Source organism: the organism of the source record quoted next, unplaced genomic scaffold (assembly GCF_019419815.1).
Source record: "Pyrus x bretschneideri cultivar Hongxiangsu unplaced genomic scaffold, Pyrus_bretschneideri_v1 Contig25, whole genome shotgun sequence".
NCBI classification, from domain to species: Eukaryota; Viridiplantae; Streptophyta; class Magnoliopsida; order Rosales; family Rosaceae; genus Pyrus; species Pyrus x bretschneideri.
The window spans coordinates 5,132,501-5,153,853 of NW_025999557.1; the positions used below are offsets into that span (position 1 = coordinate 5,132,501).

The window sequence follows — 21,353 nt, forward strand, 5'->3', positions numbered from 1 at the left end:
TCCCGATAGGTCTACAAAGCTAAAATAACTTATGCAAACCAGTAACCAATGCGAGACTTGTGTTCAACAATTTTGTCTGTGAGATTTCTTGCATAAGATTGGTTATGTTTCGGGAAGTTCACTTCTTTGGTTTATTGAATATCAGGACAATAGAGTGACCGATCATCGGTTAAAGACAAACTATGAGCTCACCTCTTTTCTTGGTGGCGATATAGATAACGCAATTCAGGTATTTTTCCACAGTCAAGCTCTTTAAAGACATGTCCTCCCTTTCTCTTAATAAATATTATGGTTATACAGTATTTGTTAAAAAGGATTCACCAATACGATTGCGGTGCAACTGATATTCCTACCCTTTTTGCAGGCTTGTGTTTCCTTAGAACAGCAAGAACTTCTGGAAGAACTCGCTGAATCTGTAGGAGCGCCCGCTGGCTAATTTCTAGCTTGTTTTGCGGCAATCTTGTTCGAAGATTTACAGAGTCGGATCAGATAGTAAGGAAGCCTTTGCTGGAAAAAATTGTTCAAAAACGGGGCAATCTTTTCGTATGTTGTATGTCGAGACGCAATCACAGGCACATGAATTTTTCGTTGAATTTGTTGTTGACAGGTTAAATAGCTGAGTTATGTAATTTTTGTACTCCATTTTATTTATGTAAAGATAGGAGAATCGTGTAGCGAATAGGTGGGTGCATTGTCCTTCTGAACTCGGATGCAAGTACGTGGGAAACTGCTTTATCGAACTCGGGTGCAAAGAGGCATGCACACTACCTTATCGAACTCAAGTACAAGTAGGTGGAAACATTGTCCTATCGAATTCGGGTGCAAATAAGTGGGCACACTGCTTTATTGAACTCAAGTGTCACTAAGTGGACACACGACCCTATCGAACTTAGGTGCAAATAGTCGGGCAAATTGCTCTATCGAACTCAATTGCAAATAAGCGTGCACATAGTCGCGTCCAATTGTATTAGTCCAAAAAGCAATTGAACGTGTTTGAACATTGTTCAATTGCTTTTAAAACGGGTTTGTTTGCGAGTGTTGTCAAAATAATTAAAAGCGTTTTTAGTAAAAATGTTTTTGAATTCTAAAAAGCATTTAAAAGTGCTTCATGCAAGAAGCATATAATTGGTGCTTCTTGCAGGAAGCACTTTAAAGTGTCTTTTTAGGATTTACTTGCATTTTTATTAAGGATTGGTTCCAAAGTAATTTCATTAAACGCACTTTCAGTCATTTTAAAAGCACTTTCAAACAAGGTTTTTGAAACCAATCCTAATACAGGTGAACCCTGAAAAAGTGCTGATGCAAAATGCACTTCAAATCAAAACCCAATCACACTTCTACTGAAGGAAAGGAATCCTCTCTGAATCCCTTTCCACCTAATCCACAAAGTCTGTGATCCGGACAGTTGAAATTTGATTTAACAGCTACAAATAGGGGGCCTTTAAAAGTTATAACAACTGTAACTGTTTGATCAAATTTTAATGGTCCGGATCCCGAACTTGGTGGATTAGGTGGAAAAGAATTCGGCCCTTTCCTTTACTAAAAACGCTTCAGTCGTTTTAAAAGAGTGTTACTAGACCCACCCCATTATCTTATTTTCCCACCCACTGTAGAAAGTTAAAAATACTTATGCTCTTTCTCCACCCACTTTTATTCTTGAAATATCTTAGATACAATTGACATCATCTGACTCAATTCAACAACGACCTCCTTCCCACCAGCAACAATTGTTTCTCTCTAGAAATTTGGAGGGGAAGGCCTTGACGTGGTCCTTTTGACTAGGAGGAGGAGGATGAGCGACATCCACGGTTGAAGTTGAGTTTTATTATTTGTGAGTTTGATTGAGATGGAGGAAGGAAAATATTAGGTTGAAGGGTCAAGCCGGTGGAGGATAGCTGCCATCAAATTGGATGGGGTGGGTAGCTCATGGATGTGGGGAGTTGGTTGATGGGCTCTCCGTTTTTCTGCTAAATTTTCAATTTTTCACTTTTTCTTTTCTTTCAATTATGCCAAAGCAGCAGCTAACAACAAAATGAAATTCAAAGAAATTGGGTCTTTTTCGTTTTGCAAAAACAATAAGAAGAAACTGGTTAGAATTATGGATAAGAAGATTCGTGGGATGCAAGTTCGGGAGAGTGAAGCTGGATTGCGAGAGGTCTGAAAGAGGGAGGGAGAGAGAAGGATTCTAGATTATTCAAGTATTTACGTCATTTGACATAGGGGTAAACATGACATTAAAAATAAATTAATAAAGGGGTGGGGAAATAGGATTGGGGGTGGGATTAACAGCTGTCTTTTACAAATACAAACAGTCAAACCTCCAGCCGTCAAACAAGCCCAAGCTCCACATGGCTGCCTCTTCACCCCCTCTCTACGCATGGCACCAACTTCTGCACTCTTCTTCTCTTACTCCGCTTGCTCTCTCATCCAACCAAACAGCTCTCCTGTCCTCCATCACCACCGCCCCAATCTCCCGCCACTTTCTTTCCCGCCCTTTCGTCACTGATTCTCCGCCGACCCATCTCAGCCTCCAAGCCCCTCACCATGGCCGAGCACACTTTGAGCAACCCAGCCACCCCGTCTCACAAGCACTCCAATCGCCTAGCCGCCGAGCACAACCTCTACCTTCTGCAACACGCCCACAACCCGGTAAGTTTGATTTTCCGAACTGCGTTCTCTGTTCTTTGTTGTTTGGATTGCTCTGCGACCTGAAAGATTGAAACTCGACTGCGTTTTACCAGGTGGATTGGTATCCGTGGGGAGAACAAGCTTTCGCCGAAGCTCGAGAGAGGGACGTTCCCATCTTCTTATCAAGTAACTTTACTCTACCCCTGTTTTGTTTTCTCCTTGCGAGTGTCGGAATTTGGCAGTCAGCCGATATGCGATTCATTTGATCGTTGCAACAGCGTTGGTTTTGTATGCAAAAGTCGGATACAGCACGTGTCATTGGTGAGATTTCTTGTTCGATTTTTGGGAAGTTTGATTTTAATATTCTAGTGAATGAGGACTAATTAGTTTGTGTGGGACTGTCAATAAGGTGTCATGTTATCGTTATGGAGGTGGACTCTTTCGAGGATGAAGACGTTGCGAAATTGCTGAATGATTGGTTTGTTCCCTCATTTCCGAATTGGGAAAAAAATTTACATCAAGTTTCGGGAAAAAAATTTGAAAAGGGTTTTCTTTACCTTGCAATGCATGGCAAGAGGGGGCGTCATTTTGCATGAAAAAATATATTTTGAAGAATAGTTTATTGTTATGGTAAGAGAACTAACTAAAACAAACATAAGCAAAAAATTAAAAAAAAAATGAAAAAGAAAAAAATTGAAAAGATCGGTTCGGTATAAAGCTAGCGATTATTATTTGTAACTGTCGCTAAAAAGATAGCGACAGTTATTGTTTACAATCGGTATGTAAGTACCGATCGTATCCTTTTCTATTTCATTTATTTATTTGGAAGCAAGTTTACGATTTATTGAGTAACAAATGTATATTTAGTAAACTATTTAAGTCAAAAATTAAAAACATAAGTGAAAAATATAGTAGGGAGGCCCAAAACATTGTTAAAATGACGTTCCACCCTCAAGAATATAACAAAAAGTATTACTATAATCTTCAAACTTCATGGTGAGGTGAAGGTGAAAAATATAGTTGTGAGGCTCAAAATATTGTTAAAATAAGGTCCCACCCTCAAGAATGTTAACAGAAAGTATTACTTTAATTTTCAAACTTAACGGTGAGGCGAAGATGAAAATAAATAGTTTGAACAACGATTCATGTACGAATTTGTAAAAACTGACAAAAAACCGTGAGTGTAACACCCATGTTTTTTGTCAAAAAGGTATGGTGTGTAAAAATAATGTATATCGAGTAGCCGACGTGTTCTGTTGATTTTGGGTTTTTCCAATGTGAACTAGACATTAGCTTAGTGCACATCAAAAGTGCATATTTAGGTTGATAACCTATTAAGAGGTCTTATATTTCAATTCTCGCTGAAGGCGAATTTGAACCAGATCATTACTATTCTATTATGAGGCTTAGTTCACTTTCTCATTATCTTAGTGTAGATAATATCGTTTGTAAAAATAAAATAAAAATAAATAAACGTTTGAATGTTCATTTTTCAAATTTTGTTCATTAAAAAAAAAACTGAAATATTGTTTGATAATAATGAAAAGTGAAAACAAACAAATCTTGTTTTCAAAAAGTACAAACCAAAAACTAAAAATTGAAAACGAAATTGTTATCGAACGACCCTTAAGTCATACATCCAAATAAGGGCCACTGTGATATCCCACATCGTCCAGGGGTGTGATTCTTATATGTATATTCTCATCCCTACCTAGCACGAGGCCTTTTGGGAGCTCACTGGCTTTGGGTTCCGTAGGAACTCCGAAGTTAAGCGAGAAGGGGGTTAGAGCAATCCCATGATGGGTGACCCACTGGGAAGTTGCTCGTGAGTTCCCAAAAACCAAACCGTGAAGGAATGGTAAGCCCAAAGCGGACAATATCGTGCTACGGTAGTGGAGTCGGGCCTGGGAAGTGGTCCCACCCGGGCCGGGATGTGACAAATTGGTATCAGAGTCTAACCTTGGTCGCGTTTGTGCCGACAAGGACGTCGGGCCCCTAAGGGGGGTGGATTGTGATATCCCACATCGCCCAGGGGTGTGATCCTTATATGTATATTCTCATCCCTACCTAGCACGAGGCCTTTTGGGAGCTCACTGGCTTCGGGTTCCGTAGGAACTCCGAAGTTAAGCGAGAAGAGGGTTAGAGCAATCCCATGATGGGTGACCCACTGGGAAGTTGCTCGTGAGTTCCCAAAAACAAAATCGTGAGGGAATGGTAAGCCCAAAGCGAACAATATCGTGCTACGGTAGTGGAGTCGGGTCCGGGAAGTGGTCCCACCCGGGCCGGGATGTGACAATTTACATAACCCACAGGTCCCAGGATCGAAACCTGGCTCTGATACCAAATTGTCACATCCCAGCCCGGGTGGGACCACTTCCCGAGCCCGACTCCACTATCGTAGCACGATATTGTCCGCTTTGGGCTTACCATTCTCTCACGGTTTTGTTTTTGGGAACTCACGAGCAACTTCCCAGTGGGTCACCCATCATGGGATTGCTCTAACCCCCTTCTCGCTTAACTTCGGAGTTCCTACGGAACCCGAATCCAGTGAGCTCCCAAAAGGCCTCGTGCTAGGTAAGGATGAGAATATACATATAAGGATCACACTCGATTGTGACAACTCGTTTTAAATTTTACGTTTTTATTTTATTTTAAAATCGTGAATTTACGAAATTGCCCTAGAGGCGAGGACTTTGACTTCCGTTGACCATCGACTTGAGAGATGTGAGACTTATTCTTTTAGCATATCCTCATAGTACTCGTTGGTACGAACGTATAGGCGAAAGCCGTTTGCGAGTCCGGATTATAACGGTATAGTTACAGACGTTCGAAATTGGTTATTCAAGGTTTAGTGTTAATTAAATTAAATCCCCAATCAGAAATTGGTTATTCAAGGTGAATGCCAATCAGAAATAGAAAGAAGAAAAGAGAAAAAAAAAAAAAAAAAAAAAAACTGAACAGCTTTCCCGTGGGTTTTTCCACTCGCGACCACCTATTTTCCAAGGTCGATTCCGGCCAACTCCAGTGGAGTTTTTCGACGCCACCACCACCATCTTGAAGCTCTCATTCCCCTCTACAAAACCCACCCAAGAATCACCTTGATTAACCATGGTATGTGGCGGTTTGAGGCCACGAAAGTCGACGAAAATCAACGGTGTCGGCCAGCACAACTCGATTCAGGGTCCAAGTGGACTTTCTGGGTCGGGGTGTGTCAGCCACGCATCTAAACAAGAATTGTTAAATACAGTATTTTGAGATGACGTAGAGTGAGTCGGCCCGACCTAAATCTAGTATGAGGATCAACCTTTGTTGGAGGTTGAAGTGGAACAAGATAAATCTAGCATGAGGATCAATCTTTTCTCACTTATGTTAGTCGAAAATGAGCCTAGAAAAGATAGGCTATAACCTGGAGGAAAGTAGTCATATTGCGTCGTCTTTTTCTGTTTGTTTTATTTTATATTGCATGCTCTTAGTTCTTAACGTGCAAAAGTCTACAATAACAATTAATGCATCTAGAAGTTTACACACTAAAATAGTAAAAATCAAACTTCTACTATTTCATCTTTCATCTCCATATGCTTATTTTATGTGAATATTCACGTCAATTTCACAGCATATATATTGTAATATATATAGTACTAGGGTTAGGACCAACTCTTGAGCAGTTTAGGTGGTACCACCGCATAAGACTTCCAATTGTTTGAAAATCTTTGACGTAGAGCAAAACGTACAAGAATTTAAAAAGCTATTATCTACTGTGGTTGATTTAAATTTTATGCAGAGATCATAGGTTTGAATCCTGCCGTTTTCTTTTTTATTTTTTTGAATTTTTAGTTACAAAATCTGAGGTTCGGATCTGGTGGGTTTGATCGGGTCTGGGTCACGCCGGTTCGGTTTTACCCAGCCCATATGACAGAAACCAAACCCCAAAAAACAGAATCTGTCCGTCCAAATCAAATCCAAACCAATGACACCCTTCAACTCTCTCACCAAAATCGCCGCCGTCCCAAGATTTGCCGTACAAAATCTATCCTGCCGCAGATCAATCGCCAACACAATCTCCGCTGATCACGATGCTCCCACCGTCGCATACCTCATAAACTCATGTGGGTTGTCGCCGGAATCCGCCGCCGAAGCTTCCCAGAAGCTAAGCTCCGGTCTTCCGACAGAGCGGACTCTGTTCTGGAGCTCCTGAGAACGCACGAGTTCTCCGCCGCCGACATCTCAAAGCTCGTGAGACGCCACCCTTTGATCCTCGCCGCCGACGCCGAAAAGACCCTTTTGCCCAAGCTCGAGTTCTTCACCTCCAAAGGGATTTCAAGGCTCGATCTCGCCAGAACTGTGAGTTACGATCCTTCCCTTTTGAAAATAAGTTTGAAAAATCAGATTATCCCGTCTTACAATTTCCTCAAAGCCCTTTTGATTTCTGATGAGAGGGTGATTAGTATTCTGAAGCACAAGCCGTGGATCTTCCTCGATAATCTGTCGAAAAATGTGATGCCGAATATCGGTCTTCTGCGAGATTTGGGGATGCCGGAATCCTCCATAGCTTTGCTGCTTGCGCAGTACCCCAACATTTTGATGAAAAAGCATGAATTGTTCAGTGAGATTGTGAATGAGGTGAAAGAATTCGGATTCGAGCCCGAGAAATCAAACTTTGTGCCGGCAATGCGGGTGATGTCCGGTAAAAATCAATCTTGAAACGAAACCAAGAGGCTTACAGAAAATGTGGTTGGTCGGAGGATGAGATCCTCTCTGCTTTCAGGTCCAATCCCTTGTGCATGACGAAATCGGAGAAGAAGATAGCGGAGACGATTGATTTCTTGGTGAACAAGATGGGGTGGTCCTCGGCCGCCATTGCGAAATGCGCGACGGTGATGTGCTTGAGCTTGGAGAGGAGGATCGTGCCGCGGTGTTTGGTTTTCAAATTGCTGGTGGCAAAGGGGTTGGAAAAAGAGAATTTGAGGTTGTCGAGTGTGGTTTATCCGGCGGAGAAGCAGTTCTTGGAGAGGTTTGTGAGTAGACATGAAGTGCAACTTCCTCAGTTGTTGCTTGTGTACCAAGGAAAAGTGGATATCCAAGATGTATTGATTAATTGAAATTTGTATCGTATGATTCAATGAGAATGACGAAAAAGGAGATTAATTTCGGTGATTTGTTCAATTTAAATTTTGATCTTTGTGTTTTAAATTTCTTCAATTTAATCATTGTGTTACGTAATCACGACCTGGTGGTCCAGTGGTAAATGACGGATTACGAGGCTTCTTTAAAATAAAAACCCGAGGTCTCTAGTTCGAAACTCATTGCTGGTGTGGAAGTCAAACTTGTGGTCAATGGTGGGTGGATAATCGTAGCTTACCACCAGTGATCTAGTTATCTCTCTGTTTACATGCACAAGGGATATGTGTTTCGTGTTGTCTCTCTTGTGGAAGTCCAAATTTGTGTTTCGTGTTGTTACAAAAAATTTGAAATTATGTTATTTAGTTAAATTCAACCCACTAAATCAATTCGTTTATTTGATAAATAAATTGAGTATCGCCACTTGAATTGTGGTGTAGTGATATTTGTTTCCATGTGTTTGTAGGAGTCTCAAGATTCGACTTTCATAGATTGTGTGTTAAATGCTTAATTAAGCTTGGTGAATCATACGATACAAATGAGCAAGTTTCTCATTCGTTTGCTCTGATGAGGCAAGTGAGGTTCTCATAGACTCATCTTTTATTAAGGCGGAAAGAGTCTGCTGCGGTCATCAACGACACAGTAAGCCATAACTTTCGCATCTTATTGTGCCGCATCGAGAGCATGGTAGCCATAACTTTCGTATACGTTTATCGTACCATTTGGTCATGGTCACATTCTTTGCAAAGCAAATCGACATCTGCTCCAACCAATTTGCTTAAGAGGCTTTCTCTAGTGCCCGTTTAGATTGCACATCTAAATAAAAACTGTTAGATCATTTAACTTACTAGAATCTAACGGCTCTCGTTCAGATTAACACGTAAAATGAAATCAAGCTTCCAAAATTTGCATTGGACGGTCCAAAAGGTTTAATAGTAGTCTTTGGTGCAGCCCCAATTAGCAACAAAGCCCATTCAGGTTCCAGCCCAAACAACTCATGTCCAAACGGTTGGACTACTACATCTTGTTTGAATGTGTTTTTAAAATGATTGAAATCGTTTTTGGTGAAAATATTTCACCTATTAACGCTTTTAGTAATTTTAAAAACATATCAAACCGAGAGCCACGTCGCCACACGCAGCCGCTGAGCTTCATCGATTCGTGCTATTTCAGTATCTATAATTATATGTACTATCTGCAGCTGGAATGTATCTATATGTGTATCTATAGGTTTCCATTTCAATGGTGGAGAGGAGGAGGAGGAAGCCACTGGTGCTTACTTCCACCAAAAGTCTCGTCAATTCCGTACTGAGTGAAGACCGCCCAGTCGACGGCGGCGGCGATGGCGACGAGTCTACGAGCTTGCAGTTGCCGCCGGGGATTCTTCGGCTGTCTAAGGACAGAACGGTCCTTTCAAACAGCCCCAAATTGGCTTCTCTCGACGACTCTGCTTTGGTCGGGCTGTCCACTTCTGCCCTCAAACGGCTCTCCATCACCTCCGGCTCGCTGGTACTTGTTCCAATGTTGATTCATATAAATTTTCCTGCTTTCTGTTTGGTTGCCGGGAAAATTGATCAAAGTACAAGAATTTACACTTGAATCCAAGCTGAATTTCCCGGCTAAAGTCTCAAGTTATCGAAATTTCGATTTCCAGAATGAATTATGGTAGAATGTTGTTGATTATGAATACATAATTGTGATTTTAAAGAATATTGAATCCAATTAAATTCGCAGATAAAACTAAAATGATCAAATTTTGATTTTGGAAAGATTGAAATTCATTAGTTAGATTTTTTGGGTTGAAGATTACACTAGAATTTTCTGTTCAGCTAGTAATTGATACCAGTATTCTATGTTGTTTTCTGGTTCGGCTGGATTTCGAATATACAAGGTGATTGTGAAGAATGTGGAGACAAACATACAAAGAACCGCTCAGGCCATTGTTCTTGATCCTCCGAACAGCCATGATTGCGCCGTGGAGATTGAACAATCCTTGTCTGAATTTTCTCACGCAATGCTTATTTTGCCTTGTTGTACTTTCCCTGGAAATGATCGAATTTTGTTGAAGCGGGAAGTTGCCTATATATCACCTCTATTAGCATATAACCTTGACTTGCACACATTGTGCTTCAAATCACTCGTTCATAGAGGGGAAGAGACTTTGGCATCTTATTTTGGAGAGAAAGTTGATGATGAGGTGAGCAGAAAAGGCCTTGAGGATTCTGTAGTTGGATTGCAGTTGGAGCCTCAGCCTCAGTTGCCGAGATATGCTTCTCATTTGAGAGCTTCTTTCGTGAAGGTACCGGAATGTGGTACACTTGACTCTCTTAAAGGAAATTCGTCCGTTGAATATGAAGATCGTCAAGAAATGATAGATTTGGCACTACATAACTACTTTGGAGTTGATAGGTTTCTAGCAAGAGGTGATATTTTCAGTATTTGTATAAATTGGACTTGCAAGTCAATGATGTGCATTCCTTGCAACCAAAGTTCACAAGATGGAAGCGATAACATCTATTTCAAGGTAATTTCCCTGTATTGTTCTTCCTAGCAAAAAAAGAATCTTAATATTGTTCTTTGGTTGCTTTTATACTCAACATATAGTACCAAGTCTGATCACAGGGTAAATTAATATCCTTAGGTTGTGGCCATGGAACCTTCAGACGAATCCATTCTCCGAATTAATCGCTCTCAAACAGCCCTTGTGCTTGGAGGGAGTGTCTCTTCTGCTGTACCCCCAGACTTATTGATTGCTGGAAAACAAGGTTTTGCACCTTTGCAAGGGGACACCGTAAAAATATTGGCTTCCATACTAGCACCGCCTCTCTGCCCATCAGCACTATCTTCAAAATTCAGAGTTTCAGTTCTCCTGTACGGATTGGCAGGTGAGTTTGATTTTTTCTTTTGTACTTTGCTTTTCATGGTGGCTTTGATGTTTAAATTGGAATGGTCTCTAACAAGATCACTCATCTGCAACTGTATGCAATCATCTTTGAACCTATTACCAGTTAGTAACAAAGATGTTGACCAAAAACCTGTCTGTTCTGGTTAAGATGTATTTTTCATGTGCCCAAGTGTGTAGTGTTATTAAGTACTGATTCAATGCTCACTGCAGGATGTGGTAAGAGAACTGTTGTTAGATACATTGCTCGTCGATTGGGCCTGCATGTAGTTGAATATAGCTGTCACAATCTAATGGCATCATCTGATAAAAGGATGTCTGTTTCACTAGCTCAAACCTTGAATACTGCTCAAAGGTGAGGCAGCACAAAGTGTTTAGATCTCGTAAAATTTGTCAGTTACGTTGCTCTAATACTGTCACATATACTTGGCAAGGCAGGCACAATCGTATTCATTTTTGTTACGTGTCTTTCAGTGATATTGTTAATTGCTGTATCAATAATTATCTTTGCATCATTTATTCAAACTTTTGTGAGAAGCCAGTCCATGCTTTTCTATCGTTGTTTTCTCTGTTATATTTGACAGTTTATCATTGTTTTTGTAGATTATTTCTTCTTTATATTGTTGCTTTTTTTTCTTATGCCAATTATGCTATCAGATACTCGCCAGCAATACTTCTTCTCCGCCATTTTGACGTTTTCCGGAATTTGGGCTCTATTGAAGGTTCACCAAGTGATCAAGTTGGAATCACTTCTGAAGTGGCTTCACTTATCAGGGAATTCACTGAGCCAATTTCTGATGAAGGAGACATGGATTTTGAAGGAAAGCACAATGGTGATACTGTAAGATGCAAATGCTTTAGATCCACATATCTTGGTTTAGGATACTTATAGAAACTTAGTCATTTTGATTCTCTCGAATGATAAATAGTTGTAATATGAATTTCTAATAATCTGTGCCTATTCATTTTGCATGGGTGTCCGTCCATTGATCTATAACTTTTTTGTTTATTATTTTTAATCTTAGTGGGGCATGTGCAGGATGCTGGGAAGATAGGAAGGCATCGGGTGCTGTTAATTGCAGCTGTTGACAGTACTGAAGGTCTACCACCAATTATTAGACGCTGCTTTAGCCATGAAATAAGTATGGGTCCTTTGACCGAAGAACAAAGGGTGAAAATGGTGTCACAGTCGCTGCAAACGGCTTCTGAACTTTTTTCTAATGTATGTGAGCAAATGTGTTGTTTCTATGTACCTTTTGTGTGCGGTTTTTTTTAATAGAAGTATAACTATGATGCATAGGCTATTCTTAAAAGCTGACCAATTATATTATATATATATATATATATATTCTTATAACCATGATTTGATCTTGTGTTGGTTGATACTCCACATGGTATTCATTGTAGTTTTTTTTGATCAAATTGGTGACTTTGATGGATCAGATTGTTGTTATTTGCAGACTGGTTCAGAGGAGTTTATAAAGGATATAGTTGCAGCAGACATCTGGTTTCATGCCTAGAGATATCCATGCTTTGATTGCTGATGCTGGTGCTAACTTGATTTCCAGAGGCAATGTTCTGATTGACACTGTGAAGTCGGAGGAATCAGATGGATCTCTCAGACCTGATGTGGAATCTGATAGTAAGTCCTCTGCAGTCGCACCTCAGGTTCTGAGGAAAGAAAACTTGACAAAGGCATTGGAGCGTTCAAAGAAAAGGAATGCAACAGCCCTGGGTACACCAAAGGTAATTTAGAGACAAGACTAACTTCAGTGTAATATTTTATTGTTTCTAAGAGTTTTATCTTTGATGTGGGAGGTAATAAAGATTTACTGCTAGAATCAGCAAGCAGTGTAGTAGTAATCTCATAGAACATTTTGAGTATATACAAGGAATTGTAAAAGTCATTTTTCCCATAGGTCCCTAATGTGAAATGGGATGATGTTGGCGGTCTTGAGGATGTCAAGAAGTCAATTCTGGATACTGTTCAGGTAGGCACTCTTTGTATATCTAAGCCTTTGTATGTTCGTTAGCAAGATTCCAGTAACTGGAAATTGGAAGTCTTCACTTACTTTTTGCTGTATTTGTAGCTACCTCTTCTGCACAAGGACTTGTTTTCATCTGGTTTACGAAAGCGGTCTGGTGTTCTTCTATATGGTCCACCCGGAACTGGGAAAGTAAGTTGCTCTGGACTTATCAATTTGCCCTCTTCCTCGCCTGGAGTGATTTGTTTTTTGCCACCTTTGATTTTCTTATTAATCCACAGACTCTACTGGCAAAAGCCGTTGCAACTGAGTGTTCCCTGAACTTTCTCAGCGTAAAAGGACCTGAACTTATCAATATGTACATAGGAGAGTCAGAAAAGAATGTTAGAGACATCTTCCAGAAGGTAAAGAATTCCACTATGATCAGTTGATCAGTATCCCTTCAATGAAAGAAGCTTATGATATTGGTTTTATATATAAATTTCAAAACATCCATTTCAAGTTTGAACTCGTGATTAAGTGATATTGTACATACTTTGCAGGCCAGGTCAGCACGCCCATGTGTTATATTTTTTGATGAACTTGATTCTCTTGCTCCAGCCCGTGGTGCCTCGGGGGATTCTGGGGGTGTTATGGACAGAGTGGTTTCTCAGGTGAAGTCTCCTTTTCTTTTTTTTTCCTCATGACTTCCGCATAATTTTTTTTAAGGAAAACTAATGAAAAGGGCCTCAAATCTTTACATTTTAATAAATAAAAAACCACCCACTAACTTTATTTAATAACAAGGACAAAAGACTAATTTTAAAAAAAAAAAAAAAAAAAAAAAAAAAACCAAACACTTCCAACTTGCGCTGGGGACGCATACCCCCCAAAACTTCAAACACTCCATTTTTTCTCCCATCTTTTTGTTTAATAGATTTTGTTTTTATTTTCCTACCCCTCGCTGTCGCCGTCACCTTTGGTCGACGCTTCAGACTCGCCTCATGTGGCAAGGCTGAGTTATATGAGGTCAGGAGGTGCTGCCTCTGTGACTGTAAGGTTCAGTCCGGTTAGCAGTAGTTACATGGATGAGGATATTCCACTGCCGCCACCGTCTCCTCTGCCGGATGAAGATTCTTCCTGGGATTACTTTGATCCTGTGGATGAGAGTGAGAGCTTTAGGTTTGTGGGAAGTAGTGGAGTGGATGTGAATTTTGATGATATCAAAGGGTGGAGACAGGGGAGGAGTGAAGAAGCTAGTCATAGTGTGGGGGAGATGGGAAGATGGGCAAAGGTTGGATTAGATGGAAGTAATGAACATTTTGAAGTTTCTGGTAATTCAATTAACCAAAACGATAGTAGTGTAGATGGTAACGCGAATTCGCTAAACTCGGGAGTTGATGGGTCTCTGCAAACAGGCAATGGTGAAGGGAGACAGTTAGTTGTGGGACGTAATGCCAATGGTGGAGCTACAAGTTTGACAGGCAAAGTTGGTGTTGAGCAGTCTGGTTCAAAGAAGGAGAAGAATGTGGGGGAGAAGGATTTATGTGCAGAAAGAGAGGACCCTTCAGAGTTTCATTTTAGTAAGTTTTCATAAACAGTGTCGTAAGTTTCATAAATAGTGTCGTAAGTTTTCATAAACAGTGTAGTAAGTTTCATCAACAGTGTAGTAAGTTTCATAAACAGTGTACCGTGAGTCCGTGCATCAGATTTTTTGTCATTTTTATTAAAATTATGTCTTTTTCATTAAAATTTAAGTTCTTTTGCCCTTTTTATTAAAATTTAAGGGTTTTTCATTAAAATTTAAGTCTTTTTAATTAAATAAAGTTAAAGCATGGTTTTTATTAAAACAAACTTAGTCCAAGCCCTTTTCATGAAAATTCCCTTTTTTATGATTCCATTGATGTTTTCTAAATGTGATAAGTTTTCTGTTTCGCTAGATGCTTGCAGAGATCGACGGCCTAAACGATTCAACACAGGTTATTGTCCTGGTATCTTCCTTTCTTAGAATAAGAAAGAAACTATACCTCACGCTTTATTTGGTTTGTACTAGGACTTGTTTATAATTGGAGCAAGCAACAGACCAGATTTGATTGACCCAGCACTTCTACGGCCTGGACGATTTGATAAACTGCTTTACGTTGGAGTAAACTCTGAAGCATCTTACAGAGAGCGGTTAGTATTCTCACATTTTCGGTTTCATGCCTTCATGTTTAAGAGACTAATCAAATAATGCATGTCAATGAATCTTTTCTTCACATTCTTAATGGCATCTCTTCTAGGGTCCTCAAAGCACTTACCCGAAAGTTTAAGTTACATCAAGACGTACCACTTTACTCCATAGCAAACAGATGTCCCCCGAACTTCACTGGTGCAGACATGTACGCATTGTGTGCAGACGCTTGGTTTAATGCAGCAAAGCGCAAGGTGAGTCAGATAAACTAATATCCTCGCTACATGTTAATGCTATCTGATATATGGGGTGTTAAATGGTAAGGTAATTAAGAGCGGAAGTGCATTTATGTTTTATTTCCGTAAAGTTGGAATATCCACCCATAAACCAGTTAACAAACGAGTTTTGAGACACCGAGGATTTCATATACTGAGATTGAAAACCTTCAAGTGCTCGATGTAGGACCTTGTATTGTCAAGATCATCCTGGACATTTTCTAGTCGACACTCAATACATGTGTAAATTTTTATCACAATAAACCTAACTAGATAAAGGAATGGTCCTGTATTGACTGATGGTATTTCATGCTCCCTTTCTGGTGCTGACGTTTGGTTTCGTGTAGGCTTTGAGTTCGGATTCAGATTCTTCCCGCACAGATGAACAATCGGACTCTGTTATTGTCGAATATGATGATTTTATCAAGGTATGACAATTGCTCTTCACTATGATTGAAGAATGTGAATAGTTATGTGTATTACCATACAAAGTGCTTCTCCAAAGCCAGTTTCTGGATTATCGCCTGACTGCCTTGTCCTCCCGTCTTATAGGTCTTAGGCGAGCTTTCTCCGTCGCTCTCCATGGCCGAGCTTAGAAAGTACGAGTTGCTGCGTGATCAGTTCGAAGGAGCTCCCAAGTGAATTCCCATCACATTAAAATGATCTGTGGGGAATCTAGTCTTTGAATCACTTATTATATAATCAAGTGTATAATGATATCAGTTTGTACTTCGAGGTTAGAAAAAGAAATATAGAAAACAGAAGAATAAGGAAAGATAGTATTTCCTTGCATGTAGGGTGAGCCTTGGCATAATCGAAATGTTGCTTCTTTGTGACCGAAAGGTCAGGGGTTCAAGTCGTGGAAACAGTCTCTTTTCAAAGCAAGGTAAAGCTACGTACGATAGAAGTTCCCCTCCCGACCCTCATAAAGGCGGTAGACTTGTTGGTTTGGAGCTGCCTTTAATATTTCCATGCGTGTACCATTAATTTGAAAAGGAGGTATTTGTTGATTTATCGTCTGAACTTTAATGTACAATAGGATCAAATTGTCGACTTTAGAACTACATTCTTCATTGGATCATGCTTTTTCTTTTCTTTTTTTCTCTCTGATATTTTAGGTTTAATTCTCGTAGATGACGAGTTTGATTACTTAATTATAGTTGGTTCATTATGTGGCTTACCTCAAGTCTCCACTCCACAATATTGTTGTATCAAAGAAAAGAAAACAAATTGACAGTCTATTCTAAACTAAGATAAAGGAATCCAAGTATCATAAAGCGTCATAAGGTACACATAAAATGAGGTCGACTTGGACCTATAAATAAATTGGACCAGAGGAAAAGTCATGCCGATTAAGAACGGATGTCCGATAATGGGCATGTACATGTTTCACACAATATTGTAGCACGTGAATTATTTGTTAATGCTACACTCCAAACCATAAGGGCATGTTTGATGGTCTAGTTGGAATAAGTTGTGACCAATTAAAATATATTTGAGTTCAGTTCGTTGTTTGTTGTGTCAAAATATGAGATGACAGGTTTCAAGTCATATCTGACCAATCCCTACCAACCCAATCCTATCTAGCCTAACCAATCCTTGCCAATCCAATTTTATTCTTAAGGCCAGAGGCCATCTAGCCTTACATTTGTATTATAACACATGACTAGTTGCTATTATATCATGTGACTATACCATATCATAACTTTTCGAAGATGTGTACAAACTTTTTTTTTTTTTTTTTTTTTGTCTTTTAATAAACGATATTATCTGCATTAAAGGGAGGAGGAATAAAAAATAAAACAAAGTAAAATAAGTGTGGGGTTGGTGGGGCTAAGCCTCACACTGCGCTAGACAATAATGTGATTCAAATTCGTCTTTAGCGAGAATCGAACTAAGACCTCTTACTTACAAATGAAGAGAAATATTAAGAAACCGTAGTATTAAGTGGCGTGTACAAAACATCGTTTAAATTCCATTTCTGATACTAAAATGCTTCTGTTTTTTGTTTTTTGTCAATTGGAAATACTAAAAGAATGCTATTTATGCTTCAATTTGGCGTTTGGAATCTTTGGATGGTCAAATTAAAGAGCACAAATCCAAGCACATTCTTTCATAATTAGCGAGGAGTATATTCCAAAAACCTTGTCCTATACTAACATTGAAGGACATGCTTCCCATTTGTAGGACCCAATTAGTGCCTTGTACTTTTAATAAAAAATAATTGTTGTCACTTAGTATCACGGTCTAGTGGTATTTCTCTTCATTTGTAAATAGTGAGGTTTTAGGTTCGATTCTCGTCAAAAGGACAACTTGAACCACATTATTAGCTAACCCATTGTGAGATTAATTCTACCTTCTTCCCTTAGTATAAATAATATCGTTTGTTTAAAAAAATAAAAAATAATTGTTACTATTTTTTTTTTAACAAACGATATTATCTAGCTAAGAGATGAGGTGGGTTAAACCTCACAATGAGTTAGCAATCATGAAGTTCAAATTCGTTTTTGGCAAAATTCAAATCTAAATTCTCTTACTTACAAATAAAGAGAAATATCATTATACTGTAGCATTAAGTTGCAATAAGTATTGCTATTTATAAGCTTACTAATTACTTGATGCCTTCTGACCGTCCATTTATATACAAAAACATCTGCCTTTACTACTTACTGATTTCCTTTTGATTTTCTGATATTTATTGCTAATCATTATCATTAGTCAGTTTCCCAAAAAATAAAAAATAAAAAATAAAAATTATTATCATTAGTCTCCATGATTTACGTCACGAATATTATTCGACTTTTTACATGCAATGAGGCATTTATTAGTATTTGCAAGATTTTTTTTTTGGGAAGTATTACGGGCATTCTAAAAATTTCATTCTACACTCCTCATAAGTGTTTTTTTTTTTCTAATATAGAAAGTTTAGAGTTTAGAATAAAATTTTTGAAGTGCTAATAACAATTCTTTTTTTTTTTAATCATAAATACATTTGCATAACGAACCCAATAAAATCATAAAAAAGAAAAGTAATTTATATCTAACAGACTCTAAGAGCACATGAAAAGTTTTATGCAAACAAATCAACCCCATTTACCCGCCCGTAGAAAGTTGTAATGGGACACCATTTAGTATCAAACTCACCATAAAAGTATATTATACATGCACTCGTGTAAGTCAAACATAAGATGTTCTCTAATTAAGTAGACATAGTACCGCTGATCGTGAAAAAAAAAATCAAAGAACTTTGGTTACGTTCATTGTTAACTTATGGGACAAAAAGCACCGCATATTTTTGTCTCAATTCTCAAGTGCAAATGTATTTGTCATTTAGTATTACATTTTAGTGATATTTTTCTTCATTTATAAGTGACGGGTTTTAGGTTCAATTCTCGTAAAATGCAAATTTGAATTACATTACTACTAGCCTATTATGAAGTTTAATTTACTTCCTTACTCCCTTAATATAAAAAAATATCGTTTATTAAAAAAAAAAAAGTGCAAATGTACTTTAGAAAAGAAAAACAAAACACATGCTGCTTTAGGATGGGCCTCTCACGTCACCTGCCTCGTGTATTTCGTGACTTTCATTCTTCACGGTGGGGTTTCCTACTTTGGTTTTAGATATTGTTCCAATAACAATAACAAAATAATGTTTGTCGATTGAGAGATTTTTACAAAACGAGAATACTTACTGCAGTGTTCCGAGTCATTAATATGAAGTCTTACAAAAATAAAATTACACATTATTTTATATTATTATGTGAATCACACGATGATGAGCAGCTGGTCTTTTCTTGAAAAAATATATTTAATAAAATAATGAGTTTTTAAAGGGAATTAAAATAATGGCATTAAAAAATAAAACCTCACTTTAAAAGCAAGCATTGTGCACAAGAACGGAATTGGAAAAGATAAAACTGCATATGTGATAACGAAATTGACAGCAAGAGCATCGGATGGTATTTTGTGGATAATCTATGTAAATGCTCCCAACCAATTATGTGGGTCCCTTCATATTTGTGGCGTGGTTATATCTGTCTGGATAGACGGAAATGGCTATTCTCCGGATCCCTTTTATCTGAACCCACTTAGCATAAAATTTAGGTCTTTGAAATTTGATTCAACGACTAAAGTTATTATAACTTTTAAAATAGCCTCTTGTTTTTATTCGTTGAATCAAATTTAAGAGCCCGAATTTTGTGCTCAGTTGACTTAGGTGGAAGGAATTCGGAAATGATCCATTTTTTATATAGATGACAAAAAGAGTGAAGTTTTTATAATATTTAAATTGTCAGTCGCTAATGAAGATTTTTTTGAACAAAATATATTACCTACATTGAGGGGAAGGAAATGAGCTTAGTTTCACAGTAGGCTAGCAATAATGTGGTTCAAATTCGCCTTTAGCGAGATGTGTTATGTTCAATTCTCGACAAATGTGAATTTGAACCACATTATTATAGCAAGTCCATTGTAAAGCTTACCACTCCCCCACCCCTTTAATGTATACTATTGTTTGTTAAAAAAAAAAAAAAGAAAAAAAAAACATGTAGGGTACTTAGTAAGTTAATTATTATTTTTAAATATATTTTAATAAAAAATTAAAATTAAATTAAATTAAATTAAAACAAAAAAGTTAAATAATAAAAAAGTACTCCTAAGTTGATAAGCACGAGTTAGGAATAATTCTTCACGGTGGGGTTTCCTACTTTGGTTTTAGATATTATTCCAATAACAATAACAAAATAATGTTTGTCGATTGAGAGAGATTTTTACGAAACGAGATTATTTACTACAGTGTTTCGAGTCATTAATATAAAGTTTTACAAAAGTAAAATTACATATTATTTTATATTACTGTGTAAATCACACTATGGTTAGTCTCACCTGCCATTAGCAGCTGGTCTCTTTTTGAAAAATATATATAATAAAATAATGACTTTTTAAAGGGAATTAAAATAATGGCATTAAAAAATAAAACCTCACTTTAAAAGCAAGCATTGTGCACAAGAACGGAATTGGAAAATAAAACAACTGAAATTGACAGCAAGAGCATAAGATGGTATTTTGTGGATAATCTATGTAAATGCTCACAACCCATTATGTGGGTCCCTTCATAATTGCGGCATAGTTTTATCTGTTTATATAGACGGCAAAAAGAGTAAAGTTTTCATAATATTTAAATTGCCCTTCTCTAATGAAGATTTTTTTTAACAAACGATAGGTAGGTAGGCAGGCTTAACTTCATAGTAGGTTAGCAATAATGTAGTTCAAATTCGCCTTTGACGGATAGACCTTACGTTCAATTCAATTATCGCCAAAAGTAAATTTGAATCACATTATTATGGCAAGCTCATTGACTCACTTTCCTACCCCTTAGTGTATACTATTGTTTGTTAAAAAAAAACATGTAGGGTACTTAGTAAGTTAATTGTTTTTTAAAATATATTTTAATAAAAATAATAAAATTTAAAATAAGTAAAATTAAAACAAAAGAGTAAAACAATAAAAAAAATACTCGTAAGTTGACGAGCACGAGTTAGGAATAATTCAGACTATCATTTCAAGTAAGTAAACATATGTTAGCTATTTTAACATTTTGCAGTTACAATGAATGTAAAAAGGAAGGCAATGATTTGAAAATATATTTTAACTATTTCAAAGTACGTGTTTGAACACTTCTTCTATGTTCACCGGCAAATAAATAAATTTTAAATTAAGTTCATATTAAAATGAATGACTGACTAACATATTATCTGATGAACAAATTTTAGTATATATTGTATCACAGAACTCAAATTTTCCAATTTGTCCTTGAAAATTCAATAATCTTGTATTGATTTCAACCAACGGTTGTTATACAAAGCTCAAGAAACAACATTGAAATAACTAACAATTTGTCACACATGAGTTACAGTGAATTATTGCTTCCGATAACTAAATTGAAATTAAAAATAAATAAATAAATAAACTCCAGACATGACAACCACATAAAGATAGGGACATTTTTGTCTTAAAACATATGTAAGCATGGGAAATGGGTCATTTCCGGATCCCTTTCATCAAATTCACTCAATCAATCAATTTAGATATTTGAAATTTGATCAAACGGCTATAAATAGGGAATCTCTTTAAAAATTATAATAATTTTAACCATTATATCAAATTTCAAAGATCCGAATTAAGTTGATTGGGTGTATTTTATGGAAAAGATACGAAGAACATCCCTTTCCGTAAGCATAGACCGGTCAACCAGTTGAAGTTTGCTGTCTCCAGTATCCACCAAACCCACT

At 37.6% G+C, this 21,353-nt stretch overlaps 3 protein-coding genes across 4 annotated transcripts in view; all 3 read left to right on the plus strand.

Moving 5' to 3' along the window:
- Window positions 1-531, plus strand: part of LOC125478508 (peptide chain release factor APG3, chloroplastic-like) — an 8,985-nt gene extending 8,454 nt beyond the window's left edge. The window contains exons 14-15 of one of the 2 annotated variants that reach the window (XM_048586693.1): window positions 146-229; window positions 365-531. In XM_048586693.1, coding sequence (XP_048442650.1) covers window positions 146-229; window positions 365-436 — 156 coding nt within the window. In that variant the 3' untranslated portion in view covers window positions 437-531. The remainder of the gene's footprint in view (window positions 1-145; window positions 230-364) is intronic. The other variant, XM_048586694.1, reaches the window with a different exon arrangement.
- Window positions 532-6,565: 6,034 nt separating this feature from the next.
- On the plus strand, window positions 6,566-7,782 carry LOC125478572. Its single transcript, XM_048586858.1, is given in 2 exon segments — window positions 6,566-7,329; window positions 7,332-7,782. Coding segments are annotated over 2 exon segments (993 nt in total). The 5' UTR covers window positions 6,566-6,732; the 3' UTR covers window positions 7,728-7,782.
- Window positions 7,783-8,988: 1,206 nt separating this feature from the next.
- Window positions 8,989-16,161, plus strand: LOC103967431 (peroxisome biogenesis protein 6). The gene is given in 17 exon segments (XM_048586823.1): window positions 8,989-9,255; window positions 9,638-10,270; window positions 10,388-10,631; window positions 10,862-11,003; window positions 11,306-11,489; window positions 11,688-11,870; window positions 12,109-12,144; window positions 12,146-12,394; window positions 12,568-12,639; window positions 12,739-12,825; window positions 12,915-13,037; window positions 13,176-13,286; window positions 14,553-14,591; window positions 14,666-14,787; window positions 14,895-15,039; window positions 15,408-15,488; window positions 15,613-16,161. Coding segments are annotated over 17 exon segments (2,808 nt in total). The 3' UTR covers window positions 15,703-16,161.
- Window positions 16,162-21,353: the final 5,192 nt, after the last annotated feature.